The 21,891-nt window shown below is 42.6% G+C and overlaps 1 protein-coding gene across 1 annotated transcript; it reads right to left on the reverse strand.

The window, feature by feature from the left end:
- Positions 1–1,228: 1,228 nt before the first annotated feature.
- Positions 1,229–21,452, reverse strand: rcc1 (regulator of chromosome condensation 1). The gene is made up of 9 exons (XM_055656479.1): positions 21,245–21,452; positions 16,259–16,449; positions 12,565–12,744; positions 10,062–10,158; positions 6,738–6,860; positions 6,061–6,213; positions 3,251–3,370; positions 2,601–2,753; positions 1,229–1,822 (listed from the first exon to the last, which is right to left on the reverse strand). Exons 1-9 carry the CDS (start codon positions 21,435–21,437, stop codon positions 1,647–1,649), a joined length of 1,386 nt encoding a protein of 461 aa, XP_055512454.1. The 5' UTR covers positions 21,438–21,452; the 3' UTR covers positions 1,229–1,646.
- Between the last annotated feature and the right edge of the window lie 439 nt (positions 21,453–21,891).

The raw sequence follows: 21,891 nt of genomic DNA on the forward strand, positions 1-21,891 counted from the left end.
TTTCACACTAACATGCTCACATCGGGCAAAACTACTTCACATAAACTGTGGGATCTGGGCATTAATGAGTATCCTGCAGATTCTCCTCCTCGTATTTTATAGATTGAATGATACTTTATTATGGACAATCGTTATGTGGACAAGCTTTTCCCTTTGAGAATAGGGAAGATTCAAACAAGAGGACATGACTTCAGAATTAAGGGACAGAAGTTTAGGGGTAACATGAGGGGGAACTTCTTTACTCAGAGAGTGGTAGCGGTGTGGAATGAGCTTCCAGTGGAAGTGGTGGCGGCAGGTTCGTTGGTATCAGTTAAAAATAAATTGGATAGGCATATGGATGAGAAGAGAATGGAGGGTTATGGTATGAGTGCAGGCAGGTGGGACTAAGGGAAAAAAGTTGTTCGGCACGGACTTGTAGGGCCGAGATGGCCTGTTTCCGTGCTGTAATTGTTATATGGTTATTATCAGTGAAATTTTTGGTTTGCACACCATACACAAAGTGTGCGAAGAGTCACCATGTACAGGGCCCCAAAGTTACAAGGCAGTGCACAATGGGCCCGCAGCTTCCCCTCACCAGGTCCCCCTTTGTTCTCTCGGGGGCTGCCCTACGTCAGGTCACGCGACGGCGCGTCCTCAACCGACCTCCGGCACCTCCATCCTCAGACGGCGTGTCTTCTGTTGAATGACTCCGCGACGCTCGCCCTGGAGCATCCGACGGCCCACCTTGCCCTGCTCACTCTTGCTACCTGTTGATGTCCATGGTGGGCTCGCTGGACATACTGAAGGCCGTGGCCCCAGAACAATCTCAGCCGCACTGCTCACTGCAAATGTGACACCAGGAAAGATAGAACATCTGGAATCCACATACTATCTCAGCCATGGAGGCAATTCTGTCGCTAGTTCATTTCTGTTTTCACTGCCGCTGCATTACAATCACTAACTTTTCATCCAGTTTCTGTTTGAACGTTATAACTAAATCTGCTTGTGCGTTTTATATGTTCTTTCATACAACCAGCCTCTTTTGGATAGGATCTAAAATGTGCCCTTTCTGGTTTGACCCCTGCTACTGGAAAATTCATCTTACTACCAACTGAGCACCTTGAGCAAAGCTGCGACAAATGAGAACACAATTGTGGCATCCTAACTAAAGGGGCCACACGCGATGCACCGCACACATTCAAACCACCAACATTTGTCAGATTACAAAAGGATCAGAAATACAAAAATCTTATAGAAAACTATCACAAAAAGATTTATTAGATTTTAAAAGAATATTTTTCTTTCCTTTTCTACTTGCCTGCCCAGCCATTCCCACCCAAAAACCTATAGAGATTTAACATAAAATAATGGCTCTCACATAATGAAATCCAATTCATATCAAAGCGAACACTTCTTGTTCTTGCTTCAATAAAAAAACAGGAACAATACAATAAAATGACACAGCAGAGTACACAGGTTCCAGGTCTGGATGAGACGTGTACTCCGTGGGGGTTATAGAAAACAAACAAATGAACAAGATAAAATCAATTCCTGTAATAACAAAACATTGCATTCAGGGTTGTGGGGAAAGTGCAGGGCTCAGTCTTTACAAAGGTCGAGGTTTGTTTCAGCAGTAGGTTTTAGTGTGGAGCGGCCGGCCGAATGCATCAACTCTCTCCATTGTCTGCTGCAAGTAACGCAGTGTGCTGGCCTCCACTGGAGGCGGAGAGGACTGTTCTGTTCTCCAGCTGCTGACCCGTCATCTGGAAGGGGCTCCACACATCCTCCTCGTTGCCTGTGCTCAGCTGAAAATTTGTCCCCATGCCCCAGGCGAAGGCTCGACCTAGAACCGGGAAAAGCCAAAATGCATCAGGGCCAAAGGTGAACTCAATTCTAGCATTTGTGCAGCAAGTTTCATGAACGGAGGATGCTCATGCATTTCACGGTTAATGAAGCAGACACTGTATGTAATATTAAAAGAATTTCCGCAGCCATACTTAAATATTGCAGCAAAAGACAATGTGCAGGAGGAACTCATTGGGTCAGGCAGCATCTGTGGAGGAAAGTGATCCCCAATTTCCTACCCTGATTCTGCCTGACCCACTCAGTTCCTACAGCTACATGTTTTTGCTTAACATTCCTGCAGCTGCAAGTCTCTTGTGTCTCTATATATAATGTAGGTTGAATTAAAGTCAGGAAACTCTCATTGGGTTATAAATTGTCAACCAGCGTTGACACAATTGATGTTAAGCCTGCACCGACCAGCAACCCCCACACATTAACACTATTCTACACTAGGGACAATTTACTTTTATAAAATATTTTTTTGGATCCATTTTTTTGCCGACGTACGTCTTTGGAGTGAGGGAGGAAACTGAAGTTCCCGGAGAAAACCCATGCAGGTCATGGGGAGAAAGTACAAACTCCATACAGACAAGTATTAACAAAAACCGGACCACTCTAACCGTGATGGTACTCTGGCCAAATGGTTCACAGTCAGATCTCAAAATCTGTTCTTGTGCATCTTAATTCATCTGCAAGTCATCTGTTAATTCCAATTTGATTCATTACATTAAAGTGGGGAGAAAACATGACAATTAAGAGGAAAGATAAACACTTACCATCCTTGCTGATGGCATAGCTAACAGAAGCTCCACAAGCCACTTCAGCGATAGCAGGGAGTCCTTGAATGGCAGTAGGCGTACTCTTCTCTGTGGCACGTTCTCCCAGCCCTAGGCGTCCATACTCCGCACGGCCCAAGCTGTATACTTTGCCTTTAACATAAAAAAAGGCAAGTTAGAAATTAAAGATGACAAGAGGGAAAACACCACATGTACAACTCAGTATAATAAAAGCCAGGGTCCAAGGAGCAATTGTGAAACTTCGCCACCCATGCCAACTATTGGAAAGGTTTCGAGAAAGGACAGTACAAAGTTGCTGCCTCACAGCGCCAGAGACTTTGGTTCAATCCCGACTACAGGTGCTGAATGTAGAGGGTGCACATTCTAACTGTGACCACGTGGGTTTTCTGTGGGTGCTCCGGTTTCCTCCCATGTCCCAAAGACGTGCAGGTTAACTGGCTTCTGTAAATTCCCCCTATTGTGCAGGTTGCAAAACTGGGATAACATACATCTAGTGCATGGGTGATCGATGGTGGACACTGACTCAGTGGGCTGAAGGCCGTTATCATCACACTCTATCTAAAAACTAAACTGAAATGGAAACCGATGCCCATTGCAAGCCCTCTTTCCCCCTCTGCTGTGATACCTACCATCAGAGTCCAAGCACAAGGTATGATGTTGTCCGCCAGAGAATTTGGTCCAAGACTTGCCCGAGTTCTTGAATGCGCTCAGTTTATGTGCCGAGTAACAGGAGGATGTGCCTGGTGTTCCTGTGGTAGAAACAAGACAGCACAGCTTACATATACCTTCCATTCTCTCTACATCTCGCAAAATTCCCTCTGTATGTACTAGTGGCCTATCTCCCCTGAAAGCAGACACTCCTGGATGGTTCGATCCACCAATTTCCGGAATATCATCCAATCTGCCATTCTAGAAATATAGCCTTAATAATGAGCATCAACAAAACCATTCAACAACTACAATTAGCTCTTGTGAGCCGAGTTTATGCTTGACTTGTTGACCACACACAAATACCTTCCGAAGGCAGGTCTATTTACCTTGCTGAAATACAGTAACAACACTGGTAAAGATGTTGGAATATTAAACATGATGCCCTTGCATATTCAACTTTCAATAATCACAACAGTTTAAATCAGAATATTGTATCTAATTCTGGTCATATTTTGGAAAGGACATTAAGATCTTCAGTGTACAAAGGAGGAATGATACTATGGGTGACATTTCGGTCACGGGAAGAAGCTGGGATCATTTTCCTTACGGTAGACAAAACGATTTGTTACATGACAGAGTTCATTTATTTATTTAAATCCCGTACCATTTACGAGAAACTGCTCCCTCGCACGGAAGGCCCATCAACCAGTTCAAGGATTCAAAGTGATCCAGACAAAGAACCATTAGTACCATGGAGGAAGCACCCTTGCATACAGCGAATTATTTGGATGCAAGATACAATTCTGAGAGTTGCAACAGCATTTTTCGGCAGAGGACAAACAGTACAAACTGGAAAAGGCACGATCTGCTGGACTAATGTGGAAGAGCAGGAGAATGGAGAGCTCTTTCAAAGTGGCTTCCTGTGGAAAGGTTTACACTAAAGGAGACCATTTAGCTCAATATAAACACAGGAGCAGTAAGAGCTGTAGAGATTAACCCCACTTCACAGTTCTTTTCCTGAAGTTAGGGGTAATTGTACATCAAACACCTTCCAGGTCACCAAGTACAAAGAGCAATTTGATCCGCTTCAGACGAGCACATGGATTTCACTGCTCTTACGGGACCTTGCACTGTGTACATAGTAAATACAGGCACCGTTGTACCTACATAAAGGAGGAGTGCAAGATCAGCAGCACGGTCACGTAGGAAAAGAGCTGCTGAATACCACGACAAATGCTGAGACATGTCTACGGAGAAACCATCGCTGATTAAACTGTCCAAGGTTGGGTGAGTGGACAGATGCATGGCAGATGCAGTTTAATGTGAGGTTATCCACTTTGGTGGCAAGAAAAGGCAGATTATTATCTGAATGGTGTCAAGTTGGGAAATAGGGGAAGTCTAAGATCTGAAAGTAAGCATAGAAGGACAGCAGGCAGTGAAGAAGGCAAATGGCTTGTTGGCTTTCATAGCAAGAGGCGTTGAGTATAGGAGCAGAGGTCCTTCTGCAGTTGTACAGGACCCTAGTGAGACCACACCTGGAATATTGTGTGCAGTTTTGGTCTCCAAATTTGAGGAAGGACATTCTTGCTATTGAGGGAGTGCAGCGTAGGTTCACAAGGTTAATTCCCGGAAAGACGGGACTGTCATATGTCAATAGTACGGAGCGGCTGGGTATGTATACTCTGAAATTGAGAAGGATGGATTGAAACATATAAGATTATTAAGGATTTGGACACGCTAGAGGCTGGAAAAATATTCCCGACGTTGGGGGAGTTCAGAACTAGGGGCCACAGTAAGGGGTAAGCCATTTAGAACGGAGATGAGGAAAATCTTTTTCATACAGAGGGTTGTGAATCTGTGGAATTATCTGCCTCACAAGGCAGTGGTGGCCAATTCTCTGGATGCTTTCAAGAGAGAGTTCTCAGAATTCATACTCAGCAGGGCAAGTGGACATGTGGTGAATGACAACTTGGGCTTTTCACGAGTGAATCATGAACTTTCCCACCATTTCACGTTCACCCATTATTGTTTTGTTCACTGACCAATGTTGCCCCCCTGCCCTTTTAAAATTTTTTTTTTTATTTTATACAAAGTCCACATCCCTGCAACCTCCAATAGACATCCAAATCACTTCAACCCTCCAATCCCACCTCTTATGAATTCTTGATTTTAAAAATCACTCCACTGCAGGCAGCCGAGTCTTCCAGGACAAGGTCTTAAACTCAAACTTCCTCCTCAGTCACCTCTGCCTCTCCTTAAAACGACCTCATCCCCAAGCCTTTAGTCACCTTTTCCACTTTACTGTGCCGCAAAGTTATTTTTGGATGACAATTCTCCTGTGAAACTCCTGCCGACATTTTACTCTATTAAAGTTTTGACAAGCCTTTGATGCCAAAGGCAGAGTTCTTCCCCTGCCTGGAATGTCAAGAATAAGGACTCACATTCTCAAAATAAACAGTCTGCTACTTAGGAGAGCAACGAGAAGATATTTCTTCAGCCAGTGGGTATAGAACCGTTGACATTATTCAAGAGGTTTGTGGAGGCCAGGTTACAGATTGTATTCAAGGGAGAGATAGAAAGGATTTTAGATTTTAAAAGAAATACTGACCAAAAAAACAAAAACATCGTTGGTTGAATTTAGTTGTAGAGCTGACACAGGAACCAGATTCTAAGACACTACATAAATGCTAATTCCTAGTGATATTTAGGCAGAAAGGATAACAATGTTCTGGTTTGCGTTGGTGCACATCTAAATAATGAGTGGTAAATGCTTTTCAATTCCACTCACCTAGCTGATGGTAGTTGGAGAGTCCAAAACCATAGATGTGGCCTTCCTTCGAAATTGCAAATGTGCAATAGGCACCACTGAAAACATCAGTAAATTTCACCTTCCCACTCCCTTTGGATCGGAGGCGAACGTTCTTGGGAATCAGCAGTCGTTCTGAACAAAATGAAGCAAAAATAGATGTTGTAAAATACTATGGCACACGAGACAGCTATTTGGGCCATCATGACACGTCGGTCACAACAGGTTAATCCTTATTTTCCACCTGCACCTCCACTGCCCACAAGTTGCAGCTTGTTGACCGTTCACCCAGGTATTTTGTAAATGAGTGTCTTCACCACTCTTTCACACAGTGAGCTCCAGACTCTCACCACTTATGGTAGAAAACACCGTCTCTGCTCTTCATATTCTAGCAATTAACTTTATGCCTCCTTGTTACTGGCCTCTTGGCCTGTTTATCCTGTCTGGTGTCTTCTTACACCTTAATTTAATCTTCCCTGTCTCCCTCCCCCCCCCCCCTTTTAACCATAACAATTTCAACAATTAACCTTAAAAGGGGGACTACCAAATAATTTGGTTACAGATTATGTACTGTTAACAATCAAATGTGTTCCAATATCCAAGAATACACATGACCTCTTTCTGACATATCCCTATTGTAACTTAGAATTTGTATTTACCTAGACCTCGCCGTCCTCCTCGGTTTGTGAAACATTCTGCCAGTCTTCCTAGTTGTCCCTGCTCACCACAGCCAGAAGTGAAAATCTCACCGTCAAGAGACAGCATTGCCAAGTGATCATTCCCTAAAAGGAACAAAAATATATTTTTCATTCACCAAGATGAGCAAAGGGCTCGCTTTGAGCAAGTATTCATGTGGACATTTCTAGACTTTCACAACCCTAATACAGTTGCCTCATTCAAAGGTTCAAAGGTTATTTTAGTGGTCACATACACCTAGGTGTAGTGAAATGCTTCTTGCCAATGCAGCACATAAAGAAAGAATACAAACGTAACAGTAATAAAGAAATGTAAACATAAAAACATCCCCCCACAATGGTTCCCATTATGAGGGAAGGCACAAAGTCCAGTCCCCATCCCATGTCCACCCATAGTCGGGCCTATTGAGGCCTCATTAGAGAGGTGTGCATTCATATAACACCTTAGACATCCCAAAACCTGCTGACCCAATATAGTTAATGTTGCAATTTAGTATATGGCAGGCTCTAAACGTAGCTAAAGCCCAGAAGATGTGTCATCGTTTAATTTTGTTGGTTGATATTTATACACTGACAGTACCTAAAAAACTTGTTTGTTTTTTTAATGCGTGCTATTAGATCTATTGGATTTACCCCACAGGATATATGGCATATCAGATAGTGGGGTACATCTTCAAAAGTGAACTGGAGTGTTGGCTGTTAAGTTTTTAGACAGGGAGTACAACTCTCAGGCTTCCCATTTATAATTTGGCTGGAAAGTAGTTGCTGAGACTTGATTCGTGCAGTAAGGCAACTGAGATCTGTCATGTGGTAGGTTTAGTTATCAAGAGCACTATTTATTTGCTAAGGGAGAGATTCTAATGTTAACATGCTACTGGGTCTGTGCATTTTGCTGCTGCCAACAGGTTATTCTGGGCAGTGACTTCAAATGCATCAATGCAGATGGATGACCCATAGACAGCAGCACACATAATACCACGTTCAAACTCCTTATTGGGACAAAAAAAATGCAATGCAGTGTGATGCATTTAGCAACCCTGCAGATGTAGCCCCACTAGAAATACCCGAGCTAAAACAAATTGGCCAATCCAGTTCAAAAGAGATTTATTTAATATCCAAGGAACTGTTCAATGCAGCATTTATGACTATTACCTCCTTCTAACTAGATGCAACTAGTAGCGTGGATAGGGGAGAACCAGAGGATGTGGTGTATCTAGACTTCCAGAAGGCTTTCGACAAGGTCCCACATAAGAGATTAGTATACAAACTTAAAGCACACAGCATTGGGGGTTCAGTATTGATGTGGATAGAGAACTGGCTGGCAAACAGGAAGCAAAGAGTTAGAGTAAACGGGTCCTTTTCACAATGGCGGGCAGTGACTAGTAGGGTACCGCAAAGCTCAGTGCTGGGATCCCAGCTATTTACAATATATATTAATGATCTGGATGAGGGATTTGAAGGCAATATCTCCAAGTTTGCGGATGACGCTAAGCTGGGGGGCAGTGTTAGCTGTGAGGAGGATGCTAGGAGACTGCAAGGCGACTTGGATAGGCTGGGTGAGTGGGCAAATGTTTGGCAGATGCAGTATAATGTGGATAAATGTGAGGTTATCCATTTTGGTGGCAAAACCAGGAAAGCAGACTTATATCTAAATGGTGGCCGATTAGGAAAAGGGGAGATGCAGCGAGACCTGGGTGTCATGGTACACCAGTCATTGAAAGTAGGCAGTGAAGAAAGCGAATGGTATGTTAGCTTTCATAGTAAAAGGATTTTAGTATAGGAGCAGGGAGGTTCTACTGCAGTTGTACAGGGTCTTGGTGAGACCACACCTGGAGTATTGCGTACAGTTTTGGTCTCCAAATCTGAGGAAGGACATTATTGCCATAGAGGGAGTGCAGAGAAGGTTCACCAGACTGATTACTGGGATGTCAGGACTGTCTTATGAAGAAAGACTGGATAGACTTGGTTTATACTCTCTAGAATTTAGGAGATTGAGAGGGGATCTTATAGAAACTTACAAAATTCTTAAGGGTTTAAGAGGGAACTGCAGATGCTGGAGAATCGAAGGTTACACAAAAAAAAGCTGGAGAAACTCAGCGGGTGCAGCAGCATCTATGGAGCGAAGGAAATAGGCAACGTTTCGAGCCGAAACCTTCTTCAGACTGATCGGAGGCGGGGGTGGGTAGGGACAAGAAAGGGAAAAGGAGGAGTAGCCAGAAGGCTGGGGGATGGGAGGAGACAGCAGGGGGGCTGAGGAAGGGGAGGAGACAGCAAGGACTAACAAAATTGGGAGAATTCGATGTTCATGCCCCCGGGGTGCAGACTCCCCAAACGGAATATGAGGTGCTGTTCCTCCAATTTCCGGTGCTGCTCGCTGTGGCCATGGAGGAGACCCAGGACAGAGAGGTCGGAGACGGAGTGGGAGGGGGAGCACTTCAACTCCCCCTCCCACTCCGTCTCCGACCTCTCTGTCCTGGGTCTCCTCCATGGCCACAGCGAGCAGCACCGGAAATTGGAGGAACAGCACCTCATATTCCGTTTGGGGAGTCTGCACCCCGGGGGCATGAACATCGAATTCTCCCAATTTTGTTAGTCCTTGCTGTCTCCTCCCCTTCCTCAGCCCCCCTGCTGTCTCCTCCCATCCCCCAGCCTTCTGGCTACTCCTCCTTTTCCCTTTCTTGTCCCCACCCACCCCCGCCCCCGATCAGTCTGAAGAAGGGTTTCGGCCCGAAATGTTGCCTATTTCCTTCGCTCCATAGATGCTGCTGCACCCGCTGAGTTTCTCCAGCTTTTTTGTGTAACCCAAAATTCTTAAGGGGTTGGACAGGCTAGACGCAGGAAGATTGCTCCCGATGTTGGGGAAGTCCAGGACAAGGGGTCACAGCTTAAGGATAAGGGGGAAATCCTTTAAAACCGAGATGAGAAAAACTTTTTTCACACAGTGGTGAATCTCTCGAACTCTCTGCCACAGAGGGTAGTTGAGGCCAGTTCATTGGCTATATTTAAGTGGGAGTTAGATGGGGCCCTTGCGGCTAGGGGGATCAGAGGGTATGGAGAGAAGGCAGGTACGGGATACTGAGTTGGATGATCAGCCATGATCATATTTAATTGCGGTGCAGGCTCGAATGGCCGAATGGCCTACTCCTGCACCCAATTTCTATGTTTCTTGGTGACTAATTTCCAGAAAGACTTGAGGGTTGCCAGTGGGATAGGGAAAGTTGTGCTCATTATATCAGAAACAGAAGGGTCATGTGGACCTGAATTAACTAGACTCTCTCTCTCTCTCACCTGAGACAATTTTAACAATTGGATCATCAATGGGCACCCGCTGTGGTGTAAGGCTGGTCTTCATGGGTTCTAATAGTCCAATAACTCCATTGTTATCCTGCAAAATTTCAAATTTAAACACATCAAGTACACTCAAAATCATGCAAGTTGTTGTAAATGTACAGGGCCTCAAGGAGAGAATACTTTCAAGGAAGGATGAAAAATTACAATTAGGAGGAAAGGTTTAAATAAAGAATAAATAATGAAGAATAAAAGAATGTCAATTTTGGCTCGGTCTACAGCATTTTCATCCAAATACGAGAGGGTTCAACCTTATCTTAGAGGCTGGGGCACATCTGCCTTGCATAGCACTAAAGTAGTGCAAAACATTTGAGGTGCCATCTTCCCAATGAAAAGCCTCACAGGCAGACCATAAATACTCGGTGGCAATATGCTGAGAGGAAACAGGGGAACCCTGCAAGTAACAACATTTCTGGCTAATAAATGGTCGTGTTGTTTCCTCCAGTTTACTGCGTGGAAATCTACTGATTAAAACCATCACTATATTTGAAAAGTACTTAATTTTCAGCAGTCTTTACCAACAGCCTGATGTTATGAAAAGGACTGTATTTAAGTATTCATTTATTTCTAAGACAGTGAATCCCAGGTAGTTTGGACAGAGTACACATTCCAATTGACAACACACCCCTAGGGTTAACAATGAGTCTGACCGGTGTGACATACCAGGCAGCAATTGGATGGCATTTGTATTCATTGCTTCTGGTTCTCAAGCCCGATCTCATCATTCAGTTTGATTATAGTTACAACTTAACTTTTATTTGTCGAGTAAGGAAAGCAAGGTAAAAGAGAGAACTAAGTCTTGAAAGTTGTTACTGATCCACAGAGTGTCAAAAGGGAGCTGAAGGATTTGAGAGAATAAATTGAAGGGCTATAGGGGATTAAGTAAACAAGATTGCTGTTTTAGGAGACAGACTGAGGGCTTTCTGCAGCATAAAAGTTAAGCACATGGCCACAGTACTTTTCTTGTTTGGGGAAAGAGGGAGGGTGAAGCAAGAGTAAGCAGGTGTAAAAGAAATGAACATTTCCGCGTTGTACTGTCCTTTGTGTGAACAAAACATTCAGTGACTCAATCTGAACAAATGTGCGAAGCAGCTGGCTGTCACCCTTCCAATAACCGCTCCTTAAGATTGACAGGCACTGGTGCCTAACATAAGACTCAATGCCTGTGTACTCAATGCCTAAAAGTGAACTAGAATATCAAAGCACAGAAGTAAGTAAGCCATTCAGCCCATAGAATCTAGGATTGATTTTTGAAAAACATTGTTAAAAGTAGAAAATTGAAGAAATATTCTGGTCAGGCATCAACTACGGAGAGTAAAATAATCAGTATGTCAAATCATCGCCTGAGACTATGAGGTGGATGGAAATACAAAACTTTTAAATGACAAAGAACTTCAGAAATGTCACAGATGTGAAGAAAATGAACCAAGACGAGAACTAGAGTCCAGATAGGAAGAACTGAATTCTGGAGATCAAAACCTCAGGCAGGTGGATCTAGTGTAGATGGAGCATGCTGGTCAGCATGGGCAAGTTGGACCGAACTCTAACAGACGGAGACAATATGTCTAACAAAATGATCCTACAATGTCAACAGGTGCTGGCTGACCCATTGACAGTTGCACTCAGAAGAGATATACAATTATTCCCAGGGTTTTGTAAATTATGCAAAATGTATTTATACAACTTGCATTTGAAAATGACTAAAAGATTCAATGTATAAGTTTCCCTATTTTGGAAGTTTCAATGCGAATAAAACATCCTGAGTTTAAAATATATTTGGCTTTTCCAGTGTGCTCTTCAGGCCAACATAACTTTAAAAAGATCAATTCAAATTTTCAAACCTATCTGCTTCCATTGATAATGTGTTGCTATGCGTTACAATTTCACTATTTTCATTATAAACATCAATAAGCAATATCTTGTGAAATAAACAGCATTCTATCAAGCCCAATTTTATTGGACAAATAGTTCTTTGGAAACTGTTCACATTGTTCTGATCCTAATGACTGCTTATATATTTTCTAAAGTACCCAACACTGGCTATTCATCGTGCCTAAACTTATATATTTTGGTTACAAACCTACCTTTTCAGCAGTCTCAAAATTGAACAAAATTTTAGATTACTTCAACAAATGTTTGGGCGGCACAGTGGCGCAGCATTAGAGTTGCTGCCTTACAGTGCCAGAGACCCGGGTTCGATCCCGACTACAGGCGCTGTCTGTACGGAGTTTGTGTGTTTTCTCCGAGATCTTCGGTTTTCTCCCACACTCCAAAGACGTATGGGTTTGTTGGTCAATTGGCTTGGTATTAGTGTAAATTGTCCCCAGTGTGTGTAGGATAGTGTTAATGTGCGAGGTCAGCGCGGACTCAGTGAGCCTGTTTCCACGCTGTATCTCTAAACTAAACAAAACTATATCTCCCATTTACTCTTCCCACAACTCACCCTGAAGGAGCCCCATATGAAGACTTGGCCTCTTTCAGTCAGAGCCGCAGTGTGGCTGTCACCAGCAGAAACCTGGACCACGTGTTCATCAAGCTGAACCTGGACAGGAACCATGTCGGACCCATCCTGCACCGTGTCGCGCCCTAGCGCACCCTCATCATTGCAGCCAAACGTGTAAACCTGGAGATTAAAAAAAAGGTCAGTCGAGTCATTCCAGTCTGCTAGAGCTGTAGTTATGGATAATATTTAGCACTTATTTGGCCAACTATTTCTCCACTGTTTGTGGAAGTTGAACAGTGAATATCCAATGTTACATCAGGAACAGTTTGGATAAAGATTATTGAGCTGCATTATTAACTGTTTCACTCTCCACAAATGCTGCCCAGGTACTTCCAGAATTTTAAGCCTTTAATTAAGATTTTCAGTAATTGAGGCGTGTTGCATTTGTTTCTCAAAAGAACTTCATTGATTATTAAGGTACTTCAACACATCCTGTGATGGTAAAAAAAAGGCACAAAGTCATCTGACACAGAACAAAACACTTTGTTCAATCCTGACAAATCACACAGCTTTTCAAACAAGCCCTTCGGCCCTATTTGTCCACGCCAACCAACATGCCCCATCTAAACTAACCCCATCCTTTGAAGTTCATGCTTGTTCAACTCTTCTCTAATCCTTTTACCAGTCAATAATATTAAGCTAAATATAATTATCTCTGTTCAGGGCAAAAAGTTCTCCCCATTCACCATGTCTAAGCCAATCAAAATTTTAATGTAACTCAATTAAATCTCGTCTTAGCCTCACCTACGCCAAATGAAATTTATCAGCTTTCCCATCTCAGCTCAAACAAAATTCTCTGGCTCAACAACATCCAATAGTTTTCCTCTGCTCCCTATACTAGTGCTCTCTCAATCTTCCAAGTTGTGTATTGACAAGAACTGTGCACATTTCTACAATCGTACAAGACCCCCACCTCTTGTATACTGATATGGGTGCAGGAGTGTCAGTTAGCAAATCTGCTGCAGTATAACAATGGGTAACACAGGTGATGAGATGTATGCCATTGTATAATGCTCAAGCAAAATAACAGTAGCACAGTACCATTCCACTATATGGCAACAGAGTAATTTACTGGTGTATGTTGGTGTCTCACTAGCATCAACTGCAATTTCAAAGAGCGCCGTTAAAGAGCTGATATTGGCACAAGGGGCTGCAAGTTCCCCGTCCAGTCTGACCATTCTCTCCTGTAGATTTGAATTTTATTAAAGAGATGTACATGTACACAAGTCCCAGAGAAATTAGATACTGCAAATCACAGAGATTAATTTTTGAGTGTAGGCAGAAAGGAAATGTGCCTTGGGGGTAGTGGTTAAGGAGAGAAAGGAGTACCCAGCTAGCTTTTATATATAGCTTGTGTTGCCTTTAGAGCTTAGCTCTGAATAGAGAGTTTCTCACCTCAAGGACTCCACGAGGACCCAGTGTGTGTTGGGCGACTTTGTATTAGTTCATTCAAATAAAACAAATATTCCTCCTCACAAGTCAGAAGGGGCTTAAAGAAAGAGCCTGAGAAATGTTGAAAATAAAATACTGATGTTCCATGGATGAGACAACAAATATGAAGAGAGAAATATTTTTGCTAAGATCCGTAGCCAAAATGTTTAATTTGTTTTTCACTCCACGAATGCAGCCTTTTGTTGTTGGTATTTCAAGAATTGTTCCTTGTATCAGAGATATATAACACTTGAAGATGTAAACTTAGGGTAAGGAGCAAGATATTTAGATGGGATATCAGGACGACCATCGTTCATGCAGAGAATTGCTAGATGTTGAAAATGGCCCATTTATCCCAATTTTCTCATTTATGTTACGGACCTGCACTCTATCCACTCCAATATATTACCACTGACGCACCAGTCCTTCAATGTAACCTTTTACTGTGTGGGCTATTCCTCTAGTGCCTGTTGTTCACTTATACTTTAGACTACAAATGCATAACATTAATCAAGAAAGCCAGAATTACATTTCAAACTGTTTCTAGGGAGCACTTTTGAGAAACATGTTTTATTTTAACTGGCTAAATCTAGGTATCAATCACCATTCAGTTCGCCAAGCTGTGCAGACCAGTGGGCACCCACCTGTATGAATCCCACAATGCAGTACCTGCCCCATAGCCCCAAGAACGAGTCGCACTCCGGCCACTGCCTCTTCTCCCCTCTCCCATCGGGGAAAACGCACACCGCCAGATTCAGGGACAGTTTTTTCCCAGCTGCTATCAGGCAACTGAACCACCCTACCAACAACTAGTGAGCAGTTCTGAGCTGTTATCTACCTCATTGGAAACCCTCAGACTATGTTTGATTGGACTTTATCTTGCACTAAATGTTATTCGTGTTATTCCCTTTTATCATGCATCTGTACACTGTGGATGGCTCGATATGATGGGGAAAGAATAGTGTCTATTCAGGGTGTTAATTTCAAATATCATCGAATGATTACTAATTCAATCTGAAGAAGGCTCTCAACCCGAAACATCACCTATTCCTTCTCTCCATAGATGCTGCCATACCCGCTGAGTTTCTCCAGCAGGCTACACAAAAAAGCTGGAGAAACTCAGCGGGTGCAGCAGCATCTATGGAGCGAAGGAAATAGGCAATGTTTCGGGCCGAAACCCTTCTTCGAGTTTCTCCAGCACTTTTGTCTACCTACAGTAAATGATTCACTCAGATTCCCAATGGTGTTCCTTTCAAATAATGCATTTAAAAAAAAACTAAACTGATACAATTTCACACATATCGCTGCTCTGAAATTTCTCACCAACTCAAGTCAACAGTAAATTTAAATCAGTATTGTCCAACTGAACTGGATTTAAATACTTCTATTGCATTTGAAAGAAAGTAATTAACAGCTGTTATGAAGTAGAACTGTTACATATTAACAAGCCTAACTCATTATGTGGAAGTTTTAACAACAAAAGCCACTTTTCAGACACCAATGAGTTGCTTCTAAAGTCACTGATTTGTATTCCCTCAAACTTCACATTGAGAAAATTACGACGCTTGCATCCACCTCACCAGGTACTGAGGTTACATGAACATGGTTTCAAAAGGTTTGGGCTTCAGGTATCCCAAATTGATTGTGTAAAGAAGCTATTTATCTGGCACTAGACACCACAGCAAAGGGGACACAATTGTTAACACTGAATCTTTAGGAGTGTAATCAGAAAAAATAAATTCCACAGCCGAAACTGAGATGTTCCCTCTTGAACCTGTCAGCACTGGTCCAAGAAACAGTGTTACAGATATATGTGGGAAGGGAATGGACCAAAGAAAGAATGGAGTCATGCCAGAATGGAGATATCCAGTTGGGTAATAACAGGGTGAAATAATGAGTGTGCATAGACAGTCCTGATTATGGACCTTGTGCAAAAGGTATCAGTAAGCTGTATGAGGCTGGGCATGACTAGGCTGGTAATTGTGAAAGGGAGATCGCTTGAGGAAACAAGGCCTGTGATGTGCGGAGATATCAGCCTGATGTTCGATAATGGAGTCATGGTCCAGAAGGAGGTTCAATGGTGTGACGAAACAGAGCAGTGCAGCACGGGAACAGCCTACTCGGCCCACAATGCCCATGTCAAACAAGAAGCATCACCCATGGAGTTGACATATAAATGCAAGCCCTTGCTTCCTGTACTTACATTTCCTGACAGTGCAAGGCACACAGTGTGCATTCCACCAGCCTCCACCTGCACAATCTTCTCTGGTAGTCCCTTGACCAAAGCAGGTTTCTTCCTCTCCATGATGTTTTCACCAAGACCAAGTTGGCCAACATCACCCTGACCCAGCGTCAGGACGATTCCAGGGGTTGCCCCGTGGGAAGAATGAGAAACTATGGAGAAAGAAAGGCAGATTAGGCTTCCAGCAGAACCCTTAGGCTAAGCTTGTTTTGGTCGAGCATAGAAGGGAGGTTTATTCAAGAGATTTGCAGACTAAAATGTAAATTTTCAAGACCAACACTACCTATTTAACAAAGTATATTAAGCTGCAGTCTTTCATATAAAATGCAAAGCTATAGCTTCAACACTCTTCTGAACTGAATATTAAAGATCCCACAGCTGTAGTTTCATCAGGAACTCTAGAACAGGAGTTTTCTCTGAAGTCCTCAGTGACATTTGCCCTTAGCTAAAAGGTAGACAAAAATGTTGGAGAAACTCAGTGGGTGAGGCAGCATCTATGGAGCGAAGGAATAGGTAACGTTTCAGGTAGAGACCCTTCTTCAGACTCATGTGGGGGGTTGGGGGGACAGGAAGAAAGGAAGAGGCAGAGACAGTGGGCTGTGGGAGAGCTGGAAAGGGAGAAAGCAAGGACTACCTGAAATTGGAGAAGTCAATGTTCATACTGCTGGGGTGTAAACTACCCAAGCAAAATATGAGGTGCTGCTCCTCCAATTTACGGTGGGACTCGCTCTGACCATGGAGGAGGCCCAGGACAGAAAGGTCGGATTCGGAATGGGAGAAGGAGTTGAAGTGCTGAGCCACCAGGAGATCAGGTTGGTTATTGCAAACTAAGTGGAGTGTTGGGCGAAGCGATCGCCAAGCCTGCACTTGGTCTCACCGATGTAGAGCAGTTGACACCTAAATCAGCGGATGCAATAGATAAGGTTGGAGGAGGTGCAGGTGAACCTCTGCCTCACCTGGAAAGACTGCTTAGGTCCTTGGATGGAGTCAAGGGGGGAGGTAAAGCAACAAGTGTAGCATTTCCTGTGGTTGCAAGGGAAAGTACCAGGGGAGGGGGTGGTTTGGGTGGGAACGGACAAATTGACCAGAGTTACAGAGGGAGCGGTCTCTGTGAAAAGCCGAAAGGGGAAGAGACTTGAAGATGTGGCCAGTGGTGGGATCCCGTTGGAGGTGGCAAAAATGTCGGAGGATTATCTGTTGTATGTGACGGCTGGTAGGATGGAAGGTGAGGACTAGGGGGACTCTGCCCTTGTTACGAGTGGGGGGAGATGGGAAGTGAGAGCAGAGCTATGGGATATAGCAGAGACCCTGGTGAAAACCTCATCTATAGTCGCGAGGAGAACCTTCATTCCCTAAAGAATGAGGACAGGACATCTCTGATACCCTGGTTTGGAACACCTCATCCTGGGTGCAGATGCGGCGTAGACGGAGGGATTGGTAGGGAGTAGATTCCTAACAGGAAGCAGGGTGGGAAGAAGTGTAGTCCAGATAGCCATGGGAGTCAGTGGGTTTGTAGTACTTTCGATTTTTCCAGCATCTGCAGTTCTTTCTTAAACTTTACCCTTAACTAATGTCACACAACTTACAAAAACACTAATTACAATGATGTGGCGGCTCCAAACTTTACATCCAAACTTTTTCTAATTCGTGAAACTTGAGGAAATATTGCATTTCCAAATATCGAACTTGCAAATGACAGCAAGATAAACATACACAGCAGCACATCATGGAGCCATTTACAGTGCCCTCCATAATACTGCCACAGGTTTCTTTAGAGATAGGTGTGTGATATTTTGGCCAGGCACAATTAAAATCCATTAAAAACCATTATCAGCCATGATCATATTAAATCGCGATGCTGGCTCGAAGGGCCGAATGGCCTACTCCTGCACCTATTTTCTACATTTCTTTGTTATCCAGCTCTTTCTGCACAAGATGTCTGGAGAAAGGACTTATGCCTTAGATTGAAATGTATTTCCTCCAAATGTAATGTAAAGTGAAATGTAAGACCTCTAAAGCACTCTAAAGGGCCCTGAAGCTTAATTAACTTAATTCAAAACTTATGATTTATATGTTGTGGAACTGGGGGGCCTTTACTCACTTTGATGCTAAATTTGTTTTATTACTTACTCTTCTGAGATTTGTACTCTTTGACAAAGATGCAGTTACTTCCCAGTTCATGGCGCCAACAGATACAACAAGGTGCAAGTACAACATGAAACAATCTTTCAAGCCCTCGGGGCCACCACTTAAAACTGAGATTTTTACTCAAGTGCGTGTAACCCAAGGACATAGGGAGGCCTCCACAACAGGACAAGACACAGAAATGATTCCCATTGGCAGTCAGCACGCAACAGACAATATCATCTGCCAGCAAGACTGACACCAAGGGAAAATAGCTGTGATGTCACAACTACCGTTAAAAGAGAAAAAAAAGGATCAAAGTACCGCACCACCTCTCGAGCCCCGCATATGTTCACAACACAATAATGCAGGAGCACAATCACTTAGTGTGATGCATAGAGACAGGAAACATTTACAAAACAAAAACAGTAGACCTCATCAATCGAGTCTGCAGACATCATAAAGCCAGATAGTGATGTGGAGTCAGTTTAAACAGCCTTCAACAAATGCCTTTATTTTTACTTGCAGTTAGCAGAGGCGTCATGGAAGTTTCTCAGTATCAACTTCTTTGGCACCCTTTTCTCGGTGGAATGATCCCTGCCATCTAAGGAACTGATGCACAATTGATTGTCTAGTGCAATGTAAAAGTGTCCAAGGAGCTATTAAATTATATCAATTGTCAATTAACCATGAGGAATTGCAAGCAGTTTACTATCCTCACATTCTGTTATCCAGCAAACAAATGCAATTGTACCAGCAGCTGTCAGTGAAATTTTTGCCAATTTTTATAGTTAAGTACAGCCCAGCCAACTTTGAAAAGCAGTAGATCAAACCTAGAAAAGAGAAGCGAAATACACAACCGACAGACCACTGACATAGAACAGTCAGGGCCAGTTAATTCACCACTACTGCTACTCTGGGCCAGAAGTACTGGTATCAGAAAGATTTGAGGGCAAGGATGTCTGTTTCTTTCAAAGCAAAATGACCCATTCTCCAAGTTTGACAAATTTGCAAGAAACCAATTCCCTCCTCAAATTGCACCTTAAAACCTGTATTTTGTTGATAGCGGAGGGTTGCCTACAATACAATGTTGATGATACAAGCACTGAATATAATTGGAGTTTAAGTAAGAATGTAAGAACAAATAGACAGCTTATAACTTCTCCAGCCTGTCCTAATGCTTCATTAGGATCAAGGTTGACCCTTTGGCTCAGGATCACCTTCAAAAAGAGATTTCAGTTTGCTTTGGTATCTGGTATCTTATGCAAATGTACAGTCCAAGAGGCTCAGTATAACATTGTACTCTGAGCAATGATTCAGAGCTAGATTCTACCTTACTTTGAACTTCCTAGTCTGTCATATTTACAAACTTTCACACATTTACAACTGAAAAAAACTGTTTAGATTCCTGACCTATTCTTTAGTTGATTGCCATATAGTCGCTAAATGGATAAATCCATTTAACCAAACCTTGGAAGCCAAGGTGCATGCCATCAAGAATCAAGATCCAATAAACATCAGAGACATACAGGGAACTACTGAAGGGCTACTAACCAAACGTCAGCTAACCCAGTAACTTCCCTGACCCTTGATTACTCAGAGGCGCACGTCTATTGAAACATTGCCGTTTATATATCAGATAAGGATATCGCTGGCATATAACTATCACTAAACGGAGAAGGCAGTTAAAAATTAGCCAGACCAGGCGAGGATTGTAGAGTGACAAGAAACATTGGAGTAACAAAGCGAGGCAGGCAGCATCTCCGGAGAGTAGAAATGGGTGACGTCTCAGGTCGAGAAGAGTCTCGGCCCAAAACGTCACCCATACCTTCTCTCAAGATGCTGCCTGTCCCGTTGAGTTACTCCAGTATTTTGTGTCTATCCTCATTTTAAACTTGTATTCACAGTTCCTTCCTGCACAAGGATTGTAGACTTCCTCCCCTTAACTTTAATAAACCAAATTGATTTTTAGAACAATCTAATTGCTTGTTGATCATCATAATAGATTTTTACAAAATATATTCAGATCTAGTTTTAGTAAGATTATTTTTTCCAAATTTAATTACTTGAACTTGAACAAGTCGGGGTTCAAAACCATGTCTTTCAGCAATAGTCCTGTTCTTTATTAACTATCCTGGTAACGGTACCTCTCCACACCAGTGTTCTCAAACCATGAATAGAAAATAAATCCCATTTCCCAGAACCTGGTTCCAACATCCCATTAATCCATGAGCTGCCAAATATGCCATACAAACTTCATGCTGGCTGTCTACTTACATTGATCTATGTGGTTCTGGTATAAAGCAGAACTGCTCCTGCAGATAGGATAGTTTGGCTCTGAATGTGTAACACCAGGCCTCTAACAACAAGCCACAAAAAGTCATACTTAACACAACTTAATTCAAGAATCCAAGCTCTTACCAAGCAAGATGGAGACACGAGGAACTGCAGTTGCGGGTTTCCAAAAAAAGACAAGTTCAGGGTTAACTGAGCAAGTCACGCAGCATCTCTGAAGACCATGGATAAGTGACTTTTTGCCTCTGAAGACCCCTGACCTCAAACTTCACCAATCCATGTTCTCTAGAGATGCTGTCTGACCCGCTCAGTTACTCCAGCACTTTATGTCCTTGTTTCTCCAACAAGCACTGACAACACTGGTAGATTATCAATTGACATACATTTGATAATCAAGCACAACAAAGAAAGGAAAATAAATGATGAATATTTTACAGGTTACAGTGCGACAATAATTAAAATATATTAACAAAATATAATTATGGCATTTTACAATTAGTAATTGACAGGCTGAATAAATATACTCACTCTTTATCTTTTTACTTTCTTCAGCTCGCTTTTTCTCAACATCATCTTTTGATAATGAAGACCTCTTCACTGGTTTTTTTTTTTCCTGCCATTGTATTCTGAATTTCCTGATAAGCAATATTAAGCAGTTTAAGTGACTAAATAGAGACAATAATACATATGCATGACTTGATAGCATAAGACTTATCTGCATCAGTATCAGAGATTCTTCAGTTTAAAATATCCCATCTTGCCTGAAGGGTTCCAACCCCAAACATCACCTATCCATTCCCTCCACAGATGCTGCCTAACCCGCTGAATTTCTCCAGCATTTTATACTTTGCTCCCATCTTTAGAAACCCTTTGTGAAATAAACCATTTATTTATGAGTAGAAACAATGAACTGCAGTCTGGTTTATAAAAAATAGAATTTTCTGAAGAAGGTTCCTGACCCGAAACATCACCTATCTGTGCTCTCCAGGGATGCTGTCTGACCCACTGAGTTACTCCAACACTTTGTGTCATCTATTTATGATAACTGTTGCTTTTATTGCGAACGCTGAATAGGCCCAGATTTGAACGCTGAATAGGTCCATATTAATGACAGATTCATTCTAAGCTGACTTCTTGATTAAAATCCGCTATTGCACTAAATCATTAGAACAATT

The sequence above is a fragment of the Leucoraja erinacea genome, chromosome 26 (genome assembly GCF_028641065.1).
Source record: "Leucoraja erinacea ecotype New England chromosome 26, Leri_hhj_1, whole genome shotgun sequence".
Lineage (NCBI taxonomy): Eukaryota > Metazoa > Chordata > Chondrichthyes > Rajiformes > Rajidae > Leucoraja > Leucoraja erinaceus.